General features: G+C 40.2%; 1 protein-coding gene across 2 annotated transcripts in view; it reads left to right on the top strand.

The window, feature by feature from the left end:
- The window catches only part of ATAD5 (ATPase family AAA domain containing 5), a 62452-nt gene extending 46686 nt beyond the window's left edge, over positions 1-15766 (top strand). Inside the window, exons 18-23 of one of the 2 annotated variants that reach the window (XM_073004839.1) lie at positions 142-206; positions 6710-6890; positions 12635-12816; positions 13313-14148; positions 14571-14729; positions 14842-15766. In XM_073004839.1, the coding sequence (XP_072860940.1) occupies positions 142-206; positions 6710-6890; positions 12635-12816; positions 13313-14148; positions 14571-14729; positions 14842-14920 (1502 nt within the window). In that variant the 3' untranslated portion in view covers positions 14921-15766. The remainder of the gene's footprint in view (positions 1-141; positions 207-6709; positions 6891-12634; positions 12817-13312; positions 14149-14570; positions 14730-14841) is intronic. The other variant, XM_073004838.1, reaches the window with a different exon arrangement.
- Positions 15767-15984: the final 218 nt, after the last annotated feature.

The following is a 15984-nucleotide window of genomic DNA, read 5'->3' on the forward strand; positions in this document are numbered from 1 at the left end:
CAGTGAGCTATGACTGTACCACAGCACTAGGTGGTGGTGGGGAGGGGGGTGCTGAATATTTTCATAGAAAAGTATAACTGGAAAAAGTTACTTAGTGGTCTTAATGTTTAAGAATGTTTTTGTGTGTATGTGTGTGTGTAGATCCAACATTTAGTTTAATGTTTGATGGCTGCTTTGAAGAAATCAAGTTCAGTACTCCTTCCCTGGTAAGTTTTAAATTTTGATAACCATAAATTACATATCACAATCATGTAAAAGTAATTTATTATTAAATACAGCTATAATTTAGCCAGGTGTGGTATCATGCCTATACTCCCAGCTACTTGGGAGGCTGAGGCAGGAAGATCACTTGAGCCCAGGAGGTGGAGGTTACAGTGAGCCAAAATTGTGCCACTGTACTCTAGCCTGGTCAATCAATCAATAAGGCTAGGTACAGTTGCTCATGCCTGTAATCCCAGCACTTTGGGAGGCTGAGGAGGGCGGATTGCTTGAGCTGTGGAGTTCAAGACCAGCTTGGGCAACATGGCAAAACCCTATCTCTACATAAAAATACAAAAATTAGCCAGGCATGGTGGCACATGCCTGTAGTCCTACCTACTCAGGAGGCTGAGGTGGGACAATTGCTTGAGCCCAGGAGGTCAAGGCTGTGGCTGCAGTGAGCTGTGATTGTACTGCTGCATTCCAGCCTGGGTGACAGAGCAAGACTCTGTCTCAAAAAAAATAAATACCTGGTTGGGTGTGGTGGCTCACGCCTATAATCCCAGCACTTTGGGAGGCCGAGGAGGGTGGATCACCTGAGGTCGGGAGTTCGAGACCAGTCTGACCAACATGGTGAAACCCCGTCTCTATTAAAAATACAAAATTAGCCGGACGTGGTGGCGCATGCCTGTAATCCCAGCTACTCGGGAGGCTGTGGCAGGAGAATCGCCGGAATTCAGGAGGTTGTGGTGAGCCAAGATCGTGCTATTGCACTCCAGCCTGGGCAACAAGAGTAAAACTACGTCTCAAAAAAAAAAAAAAAAAGAAAGAAAAAGAAAAAAAAGCTATGATTTAAATGTGGTTTCCTTTTTTTTTTTTTTTCTTTGAGACGGAGTCTTGCTCTGTCGCCCAGGCTGGAGTGCAGTGGCCGGATCTCAGCTCACTGCAAGCTCCACCTCCCGGGTTCACGCCATTCTCCTGCCTCAGCCTCCCGTAAATGTGGTTTCTACGGAATATGTTAAAATTTTTAAGTTTTAGGACTTCTGATATTTCTCTTTTTTTTTTTTGCTTTAAAAATGTTTTTCTTAAATTAAAAAAAATTTTTATGAGGCTCCAATGTTCACTAGGTTTTTTGCCTAGTAACAGTGCTTTTCTGAGGTAAAATTTAAACGGAGTTAAAATTCCCTTGCATGAATAACCTAATGAATGTATTTTGTACATGTAACATATGTAAAAATCAGTGTCATCATTATGCAGATCAGGATATAGAGCATTTCCATTACCTCCTGAAGTTCTCATGGACCCTTTCTAGTAAGAATCCCCTTTTCCACCAGAAGTCACCACCTTTTTTGTTTTCTTTCTTACAATGATGAACAAGGCACTTTTTTAACCTTTAAAAAGAAAGTTTTTGTGTGTGTGTCTTTTTTTCTTACTTTTTCCTTTTTCTTTTTTGTTTTTCATTCTTCTAAAAAAAAAAGTTTTAAAAATTAACATTGAGTTGCTGGGCATGGTGGCTCATACTTGTAATCCCAGCACTTTGGGAGGTTGAGGTTAGAGGATTGCTTGAGGCCAGCAGTTCCAGGCTGCAGTGAGCTATGATTGTAGTCAGGTCAATTTTACTGTATGGGTTCTTTATTTTATTTTTTTAGGTGAGGTCTCACTCTTCACCCAAGCTGGAGTGTAGTGGCACAATTGCCCTGTTGCCCAGGCTGGAATGTGGTGGCACGATCTTGGCTCACTGCAACCTCCAACTCCTGGGTTCAAGCAATTCTCCCACCTCAGCCTCCCTAGTAACTGGGAATGGAGATGCATACCACTGCACCTGGCTAATTTTTTTTGTATTTTTAGTAGAGATGGGATTTCACCATGTTGGCCAGACTGGCTTTGAACTTCTGACCTGAAATAATCCACCCACCTTGGCCTCCTAAAGTGTTAGGATTACAGGCGTGAGCCACCACTCCTGACCCTGTTCTTACTTTTAAATTGTGTTTCTTAGCTGGAGGCAGTGGCTCACGCCTGTAATCCCAGCACTTTGGGAGGCAGAGTCCAGGAGTTTGAGACCGCTTGAGTCCAGGAGTTTGAGACCGCTTGAGTCCAGGAGTTTGAGACCGACTTGGGAAACGTGGTGAAACCCTGTCTCTACAAAAAATTTTAAAAATTAGCTGGACGTGGTAGTGCACACCTGTAGTCCCAGCTACTTGGGAGATTGAGGTGGGAGGATCACTTGAGCATGGGAGGCAGAGGTTGCAGTGAGCCAAGATCATGCTACCACACTCCAGCCTGGGTGACAGAGCACAATACCCTGTCTCAAAAAAAAAAAAAAAAATTGTTTCTCTTAACACATAATTGAATATTTTTAAAAATTTGTCTAAACAGGCTGGGCACTATGCTCATGCCTATAATGCTAGCACTTTAGGAGGCCAAAGTGGGTGGATCCTTTGAGCCTAGGAGTTCAAGACCAGCCTGGGCAACCTTGGCAAAATTCTGTCTCTACAAAAAGCACAAAAATTAGCTGGATGTAAAAAGAAAAAAAAAAAGAAAAAAATTAACTGGGTGTAGTGGCATGTGCCTGTAGTCCCAGCTACTTGGGAGACTGAGGCAGGAGGATTGCCTGAACTTGGGAGGTAGAGGTTGCAGGAAGCCAAGATCGCACCAGAGCACTCCAGCTTTCCAGAGTGAGACTCTGGGAAAAAAAAAAAGAAAAAAAAAAAATTTGTCTAGACTCTGCAGTCTTTTGGATTAACCAAGTGTATTATTTCATTTTACCTTCACTGTTGACTTTCAGCTATATGCTCATATGGCCTCCACTAGCGAGATTAGGCTATTGAGCTTTTAAAATGTGGTTAGTCTACAGTTAATAAAAGATCACATTTTGTGTGATAATAATTGTATGAAATGTTCAGAATAGGCAAATTTATAGAGACAGAAAGTGGATTCATAGCTGCCTAAGGCTAGAGGAGCTAGGTAGAAATAGGGAGTGACTGCTGATTAGTCTGGGGTTTCTTTTGGGGATGATGAAAATGCTCTGTAATTAGATAGTGGTAATGGGTGCAAAACTATAGATATACTAAAACCATTGAATTTTACATGTTAAGTGGGTGAATTGTATAGTATATGAATTATATCTAAATATGGCTTATTATGTATTTTTAAAATGTGGCTAGTCTGAATTAGTTTGTGCTAAAAGTGTAATATAAAACACTTTTTTTTTTTTTTTTTGAGACAGGGTCTCACTCTATTTCCTAGGCTGGAGTGTAGTGGCTCCATCTCAGCTCACTGCAACTTCTACCTCCTGGGCTCAAGCAATACTCCCACCTCAGCCTCCCGAGTAGCTGGGACCATAGGTGTGTGCCACCACACTCAGCTAATTAAAAATATTTTTTTGTAGAGATGAGGTCTCACTATATTGCCCAGACTGATCCTGAATTCCTGAGCTCAAGTAATACTCCTGCCTCAGCCTCCCAAAGTGCTGGTATTATATGCGTGAGCCACAGTGCCTGGCTAACACCAGATTTTGAGGACTAAGTGCAAAAAATAGGAATGTAACACATCTCACTAATTTTTGTATTGATTACTTTTTGCAGTAATATTTGGATATATTGTTGTAAGAGAATGTAGTAAAATTATTATTATAATTTTTTGAGATGGAGTCTCACTATGTCGCCCAGGCTGGAGTGCACTGGCGCAATCACTGGCTTACTACAAGCTCCACCTCCCGGGTTCCCGTGATTCTCCTGTCTCAGCCTCCCAAGTAGCTGGGGCTACAGGCGCCCTCTACCATGCCTGGCTAATTTTTTTTGTATTTTTTAGTAGAGATGGGGTTTCACCGTGTTACCCAGAATGGTTTCGATCTCCTGACCTCGTGATCCACCAGCCGTGGCCTCCCAAAGTGCTGGAATTAGAGGCGTGAGCCACCGCACCTGGCCCTAAAATTAATTTTACTTGTTTCTTTAATTTTTTAATGTGGCTCCTGGAAATTTTAAATTATATAGCTTGGTGTTTAAAATTTTTGTATTAAAAAATTTGCTTTTGGTAAAGAACACGTAACAGTGTACAGTTGAGTAGTGTTAAGTTATTCACATTGTTCTTGCAAAACTGAAATTCTATGCTCGTTAAATCAAACTCCCTGTTTCCTCCTGTCCAGTAGTTGCTGGCAACTACCATTTTACTTTGTTTATGTGAATTTGAGTACTCTAGATATAAATGGAATCATACTGATTTGGCTTTTTGGGACCGATTTTTTTTTTTTTTTTTTTGAGATGGAGTTTTGCTGTGGTGCCACGCTGGAGTGCAGTGGCGCGATCTTGGTCACTGCAACCTCTGCCTCTCGGTTTCAAGCGATTCTCCTGCCTCAGCCTCCCAAAGTGCTGGGATTATAGGCCTGAGCCATCGCGCCCATCTGTGACTGGCTTATTTCATTTAGCATAACATCCTCAAGGCTCATCTAAGTCATAGTATATATATAGCTTACAGTGTTTTACTTGCATTACATTTCTTTTCTTTCTTTTTTTTTTTTTTAAGATGTAGTCTTCGCTTTGTCACCTGGACTGGAGTGCAGTGGCGCGATCTCCGCTCACTGCAACCTCTGCCTCCCTCCCGGGTTCAAGCAATTCTCTTGCCTCAGCCTCCCGAGTAGCTGGGACTACAGGCACGTGCCACCATGCCCGGCTAATTTTTGTATTTTTAATAGATAGTGTTTCACCATGTTGGCCAGGCTGGTCTCGAACTCCTGACCTCAAGTGATCCGCCTGCCTCGGCCTCCCAAAATGCTGGGATTACAGATGTGAGCCACCGCACCTGCCCCTTGCCTTATATTTCTTTCTTTCTTTCTTTTTTTTTTTTTGAGACGGAGTCTCGCTCTGTTGCCCAGGCTGGAGTGCAGTGGCCGGATCTTGGCTCACTGCAAGCTCCACCTCCCAGGTTCACGCCATTCTCTTGCCTCAGCCTCCCGAGTAGTTGGGACTACAGGCGCCCGCCACTTCGCCCGGCTAATTTTTTGTATTTTTTAGTAGAGACAGGGTTTCACCGTGTTAGCCAGGATGGTCTCGATCTCCTGACCTTGTGATCCGCCCGCCTTGGCCTCCCAAAGTGCTGGGATTACAGGCGTGAGCCACGGCCCCTAGCCTATTCCAGTTTTCTTAGACTTTTTATCGAGAGTGGGTATTGGATTTTATCAAAAGCTTCTTTTGCATGTGTTGAAATCATATTTTTCTTTTTTTTTTTTTTTTTTTTTGAGACGGAGTCTCGCTCTGTCGCCCAGGCTGGAGTGCAGTGGCCGGATCTCAGCTCAGTGCAAGCTCCGCCTCCCGGGTTTACGCCATTCTCCTGCCTCAGCCTCCCGAGTAGCTGGGACTACAGACGCCCGCCACGTCGCCCGGCTAGATTTTTGTATTTTTTAGTAGAGACGGGGTTTCACCGTGTTAGCCAGGATGGTCTTGATCTCCTGACCTCGTGATCCCCCCGTCTCGGCCTCCCAAAGTGCTGGGATTACAGGCTTGAGCCACCGCGCCCGGCCTCTTTTCTTTTCTTTTCTTTTCTTTTTTTAAGAATTGTCTTTGTTAGCTTTAAATATTAAGGTTAAGCTGCCCCCAAAAAGAGTTGAGAAATGTTTCCTTCTCTTTTTTCTAAGAGTTTGTACAGGTTTGATATTCTTTATTTTTTGGTATTTTATATACTTCATCAGTGAATTTACGAGTTTTCTTTGTGGAAAACTCTTTGATAAATTGAATTCTTTAATTTATTTATTTTGAGACAGAGTCTCGCTCTGTCACTCAGGCTGGAGTGCAATGGTGTGATCTTGGCTCACTGTAACCTCTACCTCCCAGGTTCAAGTGATTTTCCTGCTTCAGCCTCCTGAGTAGCTGGAGTTAGAGATGGGGTATCACCATGCTGGGCAGGCTGGTCTCAAACTCCTGACCTCAGGTGATCTTCTTGCCTCAGCCTCTCTCAATTTCTTGGCTGGGCACAGTGGCTCCTGCCTATAATCCCAGCACTTTGGAAGGCTAAGTCAGGAAGATTGCTTGATGCCATGAGTTTGAGACCAGCCTGGGCAATATAGTGAGACCCCCATCTCTACAAAAAAAAAATTAATTAGCTTTATGCACTCATTAGTGCAATTTCTAACCTGTTTTTAAAAAATTGTGTATTTTTCAGTGTTACAGTATCATATTTATAATTTTGTTGTAAGATATTCTATCAAGCTATACTATTACTTAATCCTAAGGGGTTTTGTCAAGGTTTGTAAAACTGCCAGTGTTCAGGTTGGAGAATCTCCTATAAAAGTTTCCTTGCTGTCTTGCACAATATACAGTTAATAAAAGAAACACATATAAATGCTTTTAATTTAGTAGTATATTCCCTTATATTTTTAAAGCAGTTTCATCCTCAAGAAGAGCATTTAGGATAATGTGAATTTTAGCAAAATTTGTCTCACTTTTAGATATTATTTGTATGTATTATTGCTGTATCTATTTTAACTCAGCAGTTAACCACATTTCTCTCTGTTTTGAAGCTAAATGTTGCCAGCTACCTACAAATGATTTGCTTAACTGAGAATTTTAGAACTGATATAAAAGACTTTGTAACCTTGTTAACTGCAAATACTTGTGATATCAGAAAAAGTATCCTTTACTTACAATTCTGGATTAGAAGTGGAGGTGGATTTTTAGAAGAACGACCATTAACCCTTCATGGTAAGTTGATTTGTTATTAAAGACATTTCTATTATGGGACCCTATTTAAAAATCTGTGCTATGGCTGGGTGCAGTGGCTCATGCCTGTAATCCCAGCACTTTGGGAGAGTAAGGTGGAGGATCTCTTGAGGCCGAGAGGTCCAGATCAGTCTGTTCAACATAGTGAGACCCATGTCTCTACAATAAAATTTTTGGGAGGCCAAGGCGGGAGGATCACTTGAAGCCAGGAGTTCAAAACCAGCGTGTGCGAGAAAGTGAGACCCCTGTCTCTACAAAAAAAATTTTTTTTTTTTTTTTTTTTTTTTTTGAGACGGAGTCTTGTTCTCTCGCCCAGGCTGGAGTGCAGTGGCCGGATCTCAGCTCACTGCAAGCTCCGCCTCCCGGGTCACGCCATTCTCCTGCCTCAGCCTCCTGAGCAGCTGGGACTACAGGCGCCCGCCACCTCGCCCGGCTAGTTTTTTTGTATTTTTTAGTAGAGACGGGGTTTCACCAGGTTAGCAAGGATGGTTTCAATCTCCTGACCTCGTGATCCGCCCGTCCCGGCATCCCAAAGTGCTGGGATTACAGGCTTGAGCCACTGTGCCCGGCCCAAAAAAAATTTTTTAAATAAGCCAGTCAGGGTGGCGTGTACTGGCTACTCAGGAGGTTGAAGTAGGAGGATCACATGATCCTAGGAGTTTGAGGCTGCAGTGAGCTATGATTATGCCACTGCACTCTGACCTGGACAATACAGCAATATCCCATATCTTAAAAAAAAAAAAAAAGTTTTTTTTTTCTTTTTTTCAGATGGAGTCTGGCACTCTTGCCTGGGCTGGAGTGCAGTGGTGCAATCTCGGCTCTCTGCAACCTCTGCCTCCCAGGTTCAAGCAATTCTCCTGCCTCAGCCTCCCGAGTAGCTGGGATTACAGGCCCCCACCACCACGCCCGGCTAATTTTTTTTGTCTTTTAGTAGAGACAGGGTTTACTGTGTTGGCTAGGTTGGTCTCGAACTCCTGACCTCGTGATCCACCTGCCTTGGTCTCCCAAAGTGCTGGAATTACAGGCGTGAGCTACCACATCTGGCCCTAAAAAAAATTTTTTTTTTTTTTACTTAAAAAAACTCTGTGCTATACTAGAATAGTTGAAAGATTATAAACATTTTAAGCAACTTGTTATGTTAATCTTCAAAATAAATATGCATATGTCAACTTTGTTCATAAAACATTTTGGCCTGGCACAGTGTCTCACAACTGTAATCTCTACAAAAATTTGGCTAGGCATGGTGGTGCATGCCTCTGGTCCTAGCTACTTGGGAGGTGGAGATGGGAGGATTGCTAGAACCTGGGAGATCGACGTTGCAGTGAGCCAAGATCATGCCACTGCACTCCAGCCTGGGTAACAGAGTGAGACTCTGATTAAAAGAAAAAATTTTGCAGTCAACGTGAGTAAACAGAATTAAACTGGACCTAGAAAGTTGGATTTTTCTCCTGGCTATGCTGCTCTTTACAATTAATATATAAGCTCCAAAATTCACTTTACCTTTTTGAGCCTGTTTTTTCACCTCAAAAATGAGAGATTTGAACTAATCTGTAAGTTATTTACTCTTTTGTAGTTGCGCTTTTAAGATGATCTCATTGTTTAATTTAAAAAACACACACACAGGCTGGGCACGGTGGCTCACGCCTGTAATCCCAGCACTTTGGGAGGCTGAGGCGGTTAGATCTTGAGGTCAGGAGATCAAGACCATTCTGGCCAATATGGTGAAACCCCGTCTCTACTAAAAATACAAAAATTAGCCAGGCGTGGCAACACGTGCCTGTAGTCCCAGCTACTTGGGAGGCTGAGGCGGGAGAATTGCTTGAACCCGGGAGGCAGAGGCTGCAGTGAGCCAAGATCGCACCACTGCACTCCAACCTGGATGACAGAGCGAGACTCTGTCTCAAAAAAAAAAAAAAAAAAAAAAAAAAAAAAAAAAAAAAATTAAAGGACAAACACAGAAAAAACCTCTGACCCTGTTCCCCTTTCCTCTTCAAAAGTTTTTCTTTCTTTCTTTTTTTTTTTTTTGAGGTAGGGTCTCGCTATATTGCCCAGGCTAGAGTATAGCGACTGACTATTCATGGGCAGGATCATAATGCAGGATAGCCCTGAACTCCTGGGCTCAAGCGATCCTCCTGTCCTAGCCTCCTAAGTAGGCCACTGTGTCCAGCTTCCTCCCCAGAAATTTGACTCTTAAATTTTCAAACTGTTACGTATACATTTATTAACATATAGTTCCTTATAAACAAATGATACTAAAATTATTATTTAACAACTTTTTCACTTACTAAAAACATTGGTTTTTCTACATGAGTATAGATATATAGATATATAGTATTCTTTTTTTTTTTTTTTTTTTTTTGAGACGGAGTCTGGCTCTGTCGCCCAGGGTGGAGTGCAGTGGCCGGATCTCAGCTCACTGCAAGCTCCGCCTCCCGGGTTTACGCCATTCTCCTGCCTCAGCCTCCCGAGTAGCTGGGACTACAGGCGCCGCCACCATGCCCGGCTAGTTTTTTGTATTTTTTAGTAGAGACGGGGTTTCACCGTGTTAGCCAGGATGGTCTCAATCTCCTGACCTCGTGATCCGCCCGTCTCGGCCTCCCAAAGTGCTGGGATTACAGGCTTGAGCCACCGCGCCCGGCCTATAGTATTCTTTTTATGTAACTATAATGTACAATCACTTTTAACTTCAGGAGTCTTTAAATTCTATCTTTCCTAAGTACTTTATTATTTCAGAAATGCTTTTATTTCTTTTTTTTTTTTTTTTCAGTCATTGTTACCTAATTCAAGTGAGTACCTTCTCCATGTCGGGTCTTGTGTTTACATGGTTAAGACATGGCTCCTTGCCTGAAGAAGTTTTAGTTTGTGGTTTCCATGCTCCATAGTCACGGTTCTCTAGTTACAGATCCTACTCTGGTAAATACACAAATATTTCAAGGAAACCAAGGTGAAATTATGTAATATTAATTCCTTATCAGTTTTTTCTTTTCATTAGTTTAACATTTTAACATATTCTTTTTTTTCTTCTTTTTTTTTTTTTATTTTTTTTTATTTTGAGACAGTGTCTCACTCTATTGCCCAGGCTGGAGTGCAGTGGTGGTGCAGTCATGGCTCACTGGAGCCTCAATCTCCTGGACTCGAGCCGTCTTCCCACCTGAGCCTCCTGAGTAGATGGGACTACAGGCGTGCACCACCACACCTAACTTTTGTATTTTTTGTAGAGACAGGGGTCTCACTATGTTGCCCAGCCTGGTTTTGAACTCCTAGGCTCAAGTGATCCACCTTCCTTGGCCTCCCAAAGTGCTGGGATTATAGGAATGAGCCACCTCACCCGGCTTCATATTATTCTTTTTCAAAGTAGATATGCCTATATATTCTATTCAGTGTAAGCCCATAGCTATAACCATATCTCAAAAGTAAATATAATACATAACACATGGAAAATATCCTTGTGTAACAAATTAGTTAATAACTTTTTGATATACCACTGGATATAAATTGTTACAGCAAGAACTTTAGAAGACAGAAAATAAGTATAGCATAGTTTCTCTTCTTTTTTTTCTTTCTTTTTTTTTTTTTTTTGGAGACAGAGTCGTCCAGGCTCTGTCGTCCAGGCTGGAGTGCAGTGGTACAGTCTCGGTTCGCTGCAACCTCCACCTCCCAGGTTCAAGCGATTCTCCTGCCTCAGCCTCCCGAGTAGCTGGGATTACAGGCATGTACCACCATGACCAGCTAATTTTTTGCATTTTTAGTAGAGACAGGATTTCACTATGTTAGCCAGGATGGTCCCGATCTTCTGACCTCGTGATCTGCCCACCTCAGCCTCCCAAAGGATTACAGGCATGAGCCACCTCACCCGGCCAATTTCTCTTCTTAAAGGTCCTTTTTTTAATATACATTTCATTCCTGCCTTTAAAAAAAAACACATACATAAAACAATATTCCCCTACTTCTTGAAAGTAGCCACAGTTAGACCTTTATGCATATAACATAAAAATATTTAGGAAAATTAACCTATTATTATATATGTTGTTAGTTATTTTTAAGTTTATTGTCAGCACATATGGTCCTATTATCCCACTGTTTTTCACAGCTGCATGCTTTTCTATAGAATAGAATGGATGTACCATAATTTAACCATTACTTATAGACACTTAAATTATCTTCAATTTGACATTAAAATATGGTGAATATCTTTATACATATATCCTTGAACATGTCTGTAATACTGATGGAGAGAATTCTAGAAGTATGACTGTTGGGTCACAAAGGGTGTATACACTTTACATTTTGATAGTTGTCAGACTGCCCTCTGATGACAATTGTACCAACTTATGCTCCCATGAATAGTATATGATGGTTTTTTCATGTGTACTGCTGATAGAACTACATTATAATTCTTTTAATTCTGCCAATTTAAAAAGTGAAACGCGTACAGTATATTATTTTAAAATTACATTTCCATGCTTACTGGTGAAATTGCATATCTTCTTATTAGGTCTTTCTAATTATTATTATTATTATTATCATTATTATTATTTGAGGTGGAGCTTCGCTCAGTCGCCTAGGCCAGAGTACAATGGTGTGATCTCAGCTCACTGCAGCCTCTGCCTCCCAGGTTCAAGTGATTCTCCTGCCTCAGCCTCCCAAGTAGTTGGGATTATAGGCACGCACCACTACACCAAGCTAATTTTTTGTATTTTTAGTAGAGATGGGGTTTCGCCATGTTGGCCAGGCTGGTCTCGAACTCCTGACCTCAGGTGATCCACCTGCCTTGGCCTCCCAAAGTGCTGGGATTACAGGTGTGAGCCACTGTGCCCCGCTGAAATTACTGTTTCTTTTTTTTTTTTCCTTTGAATTGTAGTCTCACCCTGTTGCCCAGACTGGAGTGCAGTGGCGTGATCTCAGCTCACTGCAACCTCCACCTCGCAGGTTCAAGCTATTCTCCTGCCTCAGCCTCCCTAGTAGCAGGGACTACAGGCATGCGTCACCATGCCTGGCTAATTTTTGTATTTTGAGTAGAGACGAGGTTTCACCATGTTGCCCAGGATGGTCTCGAACTCCTGAGCTCAAGTGATCCACCTGCCTCAGCTTCCCAAAGTGCTGGGATTACAGGCGTGAGCCACCTCACCCAGCCTGAAATTAATATTAGGCATTTATTTTTCTTCTGTGATTTGCCTGCTCACAGTCCTTGCACTTTTTCTGTTGGATGGCTTTGAAAGTCCCCCACCATCACCTCACTTAGTTCATATCTTGGTAGAAATAATGCTTATGACTGGGCACAGTGGCTCACACATGTAATCCCAGCACTTTGGGAGGTCAAGGGGGCAGATCACTTGAGGTGAGGAGTTCGAGATTGGCCTGGCTAATATGGTGAAACCCTGTCTCTACTAAAAATGCAAAAATTAGCCAGGTGTGGTGGCGCGTGGCTGTAATCCCAACTACTCTGGAGGCTGAGGCAGAAAAATCACTTGAACCCAGGAGGTGGAGGTTTCAGTGAGCTGAAATTGAACCACTGCACTTCAGCCTGGGTGACAGAGTGATACTTTCTCTTTAAAAAAAAAAATAATAATAATAATAATGCTTATATTGTACTCTTAATGAATTAAACAACAAAATGGGGATATTTGTCCAGAAGATGTCAAAGGATCTCAGGCTTTAAATAATTGTTTGATACAATTTGTTTAATACATATATAGAGAGCGCTAAGATCTTCTTTTATTTTGTAGGTGGAAATAGCAAAAATGTACAACTAGTTTGCTCCGAACATGGCCTTGATAACAAAATTTACCCTAAAAATACTAAAAAGAAATGTATAGACCTTCCGAAATGTGACAGTGGCTGTGCTGAGACCTTGTTTGGTCTTAAGAACATTTTTTCCCCATCTGAAGACTTATTTTCATTTTTAAAGGTATTTTCAATGTCTGTTTTGCAATGTTGAATTTATATTCCTTTTCATATTCCCAACACTAGACTCCTATCTTTTGAATCTTAAGTTTAACTTAACTATGCCTATAATTTGTATAAGCCTTAGGTCTCTGATTTTAACACATTCTATCACTTTAACAAATGGTGCATAGGCATTGCTCTGAATGTATATTACAGGATTTAGAATAGAATTTAGAATATTTTTCAGATAGACTATTTCAGAGAAGTGGTTTTAAATAAATGTGCTTCTAATAATATTGGAGTATATACTACATATATAGAGAATTTAATTCTCCAAATTAAGTCTATATTTAATTTTTAGACTTATAGTACTATTTTGATATATTAAATATAGATAAAATTATGAGGGGTAGTGACTCAATACTTTGAAGTTAGAATAGGGATAACACTATATTCATACAAGAAGTGTTCAAACTATGTAATGCTATAACATTTCTTTACTCAACATTGTTTTTCAGCACAAAATCACAACAAAGGAAGAATGGCATAAACTCATCCAGCTTCTTACAGAATTCCAAATGCGGAATGTAGACTTTTTATATAGTAATCTTGAGTTTATTCTACCATTACCAGTTGATACCATTCCAGAAACTAAAAACTTTTGTGGCTCATCAGTAACTGTGGATGCCAGTGCAGCAACAAAAAGTATGAACTGTCTTGCTAGGAAACATTCTGAAAGAGAACAGCCATTGAAAAAGTCCCAGAAAAAGAAACAAAAGAAAACATTGGTAATATTAGATGATAGTGACTTATTCGACACTGACTTGGACTTCCCTGATGAATCTGTTAGGCTGTCCCCTGTGTCGTCTTCCTCAAATTCAGAAGAAAGCAAAGCCAGAGACAAAGGAAGCAATTCAGAGACAAAGAAATCTATTCCTCGTCCTCCCAAAACAACTGCAGAAAAAAAATGTTCTGCCCTTGTTTCTCATTGTTTAAATTCTCTCTCTGAGTTCATGGATAACATGTCCTTCTTAGATGCCCTTTTAACTGATGTAAGGGAACAAAACGAATACGGTAGAAATGACTTTAGTTGGACAAATGGAAAGGTTAAAAGTGGACTTTGTGATGAGTTTAGTCTTGAGAGTAATGATGGATGGACTTCTCAAAGCTCTGGAGAATTAAAAGCAGCTGCAGAAGCTCTCAGCTTTACTAAATGTTCTTCTACTATTTCAAAAGCACTGGAAAACTTGAATTCTTGCAAGAAATTAGGAAGAGATCCAACCAATGATCTTACTTTTTATATTTCACAAAAGCGCAATAATGTATACTTTAGTCAGTCAGCAGCTAATTTAGAGTAAGTCTTACTTCTTTTACTTTTTATTTTTTAGTAATAAATAGTAAAGGGGAAATCATTAGTTTTTGCTTAATTTAAAAGTGCTATACTGTTGATCATTGTAAGCCCTTAACATTAATAATGCAGCTTCTAATGAGACAGTTAAGGAGACCAGCCTGATTGCTGGGAAGAGAAAGAATGAGTGATTGGGGTGGATTTAGGTAACGCTTGAATGACCCAGGAGGGAGTTTGGTCTTGCTGTGATAGATAGCAGATAGTTACTGAGATTTTTCAGTATGGGAGTGATTGATATGCTGACAGGAAATTAATCTGGAAATGTCATCTGGTCTAGACCAGAGGCAAGGAAACTAAACTGCTTGTGATTGGGATTACTGCATTTTTCTTGGGCATTAAAAATTAAAAACAATGCATTACTTTTACAGGAATGCTTGGAAGAGGATAGCAGTCATTAAAAGTGTATTTTCGAGTCGATCTCTTCTCTATGTGGGTAATAGACAAGCTAGTATAATTGAGTACCTGCCAACCCTTCGAAACATCTGTAAGACTGAGAAGCTAAAAGAACAAGGAAAAAGTAAAAGAAGGTAAAGGCTTTATTAAAAACAACATTTTAGATAGTTTTTTCAAGATTAATACGTATTTTCATAAGATGAAAATGTTAATATTAAATTGTATTTTTCTTTGTAATTTTGACAGATTCCTGCACTATTTTGAAGGAATTCATCTTGACATTCCAAAAGAGACTGTGAATACTTTGGCAGCTACCTTCCCTTAATGTTTCATACTAACCATGCTTTGTATAGATTATCATGTGGTCCTTAAGATACATTTTTATATTATGTGGATCTTCATGGAAAAGTATATTTCTCAATGTACATTTTAAACAAACAATTTGTATATTTTTTTATTGGTGGGCAAATATTTAAAATATTTGAGTTACAAATTGTATATATGATTGTAATTTTTTTTCTGAATTTTTTGTATTATCTGATTTAGCTTTGTTGGAGTATTTTTTCTATGTGAGTGAACTGTTTCTGGAAGGTAGAGTTCATTAAGATGAACTCCCTATTTCAAGTGTTTATATTATATATTAGCTTAATATTCAGATACATTAGTGTCACTAAAGTTGGTATACAGTCTCCCACTGCTAAAGTTGACTGGCTTTACAAAAAACAAAAAAAAAAAAACAGTAAAACAAAAACATTATCTGATGAATTATATTTTTAACCCAAAAGTTAAGGATCCTCATATTGTACAGTTTTTTTGTTGTTGTTGTTGTTGTTTTTTGAGACGGAATCTCGCTCTGTCACCCAGGCTGGAGTGCAGTGGCTTGGTATCAGCTCACTGCAACCTTTGCCTCCCAGGTTCAAGCGATTATCCTGCCTCAACCTCCCGAGTAGCTGGGATTACAGGAGCCCACCACCTTGCCCAGCTAATTTTTGTATTTTTAGTAGAGACAGGGTTTTACCATGTTGGTCAGGCTGGTCTCTAACTCCTGACCTCAAGTGATCCATCCGCCTTGGCCTCCCAAAGTGCTGGGATTACAGGCGTGAACCACTGTGCTCGGCCTATATTGTACAATTTTGAACAGTATATGTTTATAAATGTGTATGAAGATAGATATTTTTACCTCTTATTTGTTCAATTTACTTTTTCTTGCATTAATTAGTATATTGATCTAATTAAAGGTTAAAGCTAAAGGCTTTATGAAATGTTTAAAAAAAGAGTTCAGATGTAATCACCTTGGTAAATATGTATATTGTATGGGTTTGAATATAGGATATAACTTAAAGATTTCATCCCTGTACAGAAGAGAGAATAAGATCTTCTGAAGTTTTG

Source organism: Chlorocebus sabaeus, chromosome 16 (genome assembly GCF_047675955.1).
Source record: "Chlorocebus sabaeus isolate Y175 chromosome 16, mChlSab1.0.hap1, whole genome shotgun sequence".
NCBI lineage: Eukaryota > Metazoa > Chordata > Mammalia > Primates > Cercopithecidae > Chlorocebus > Chlorocebus sabaeus.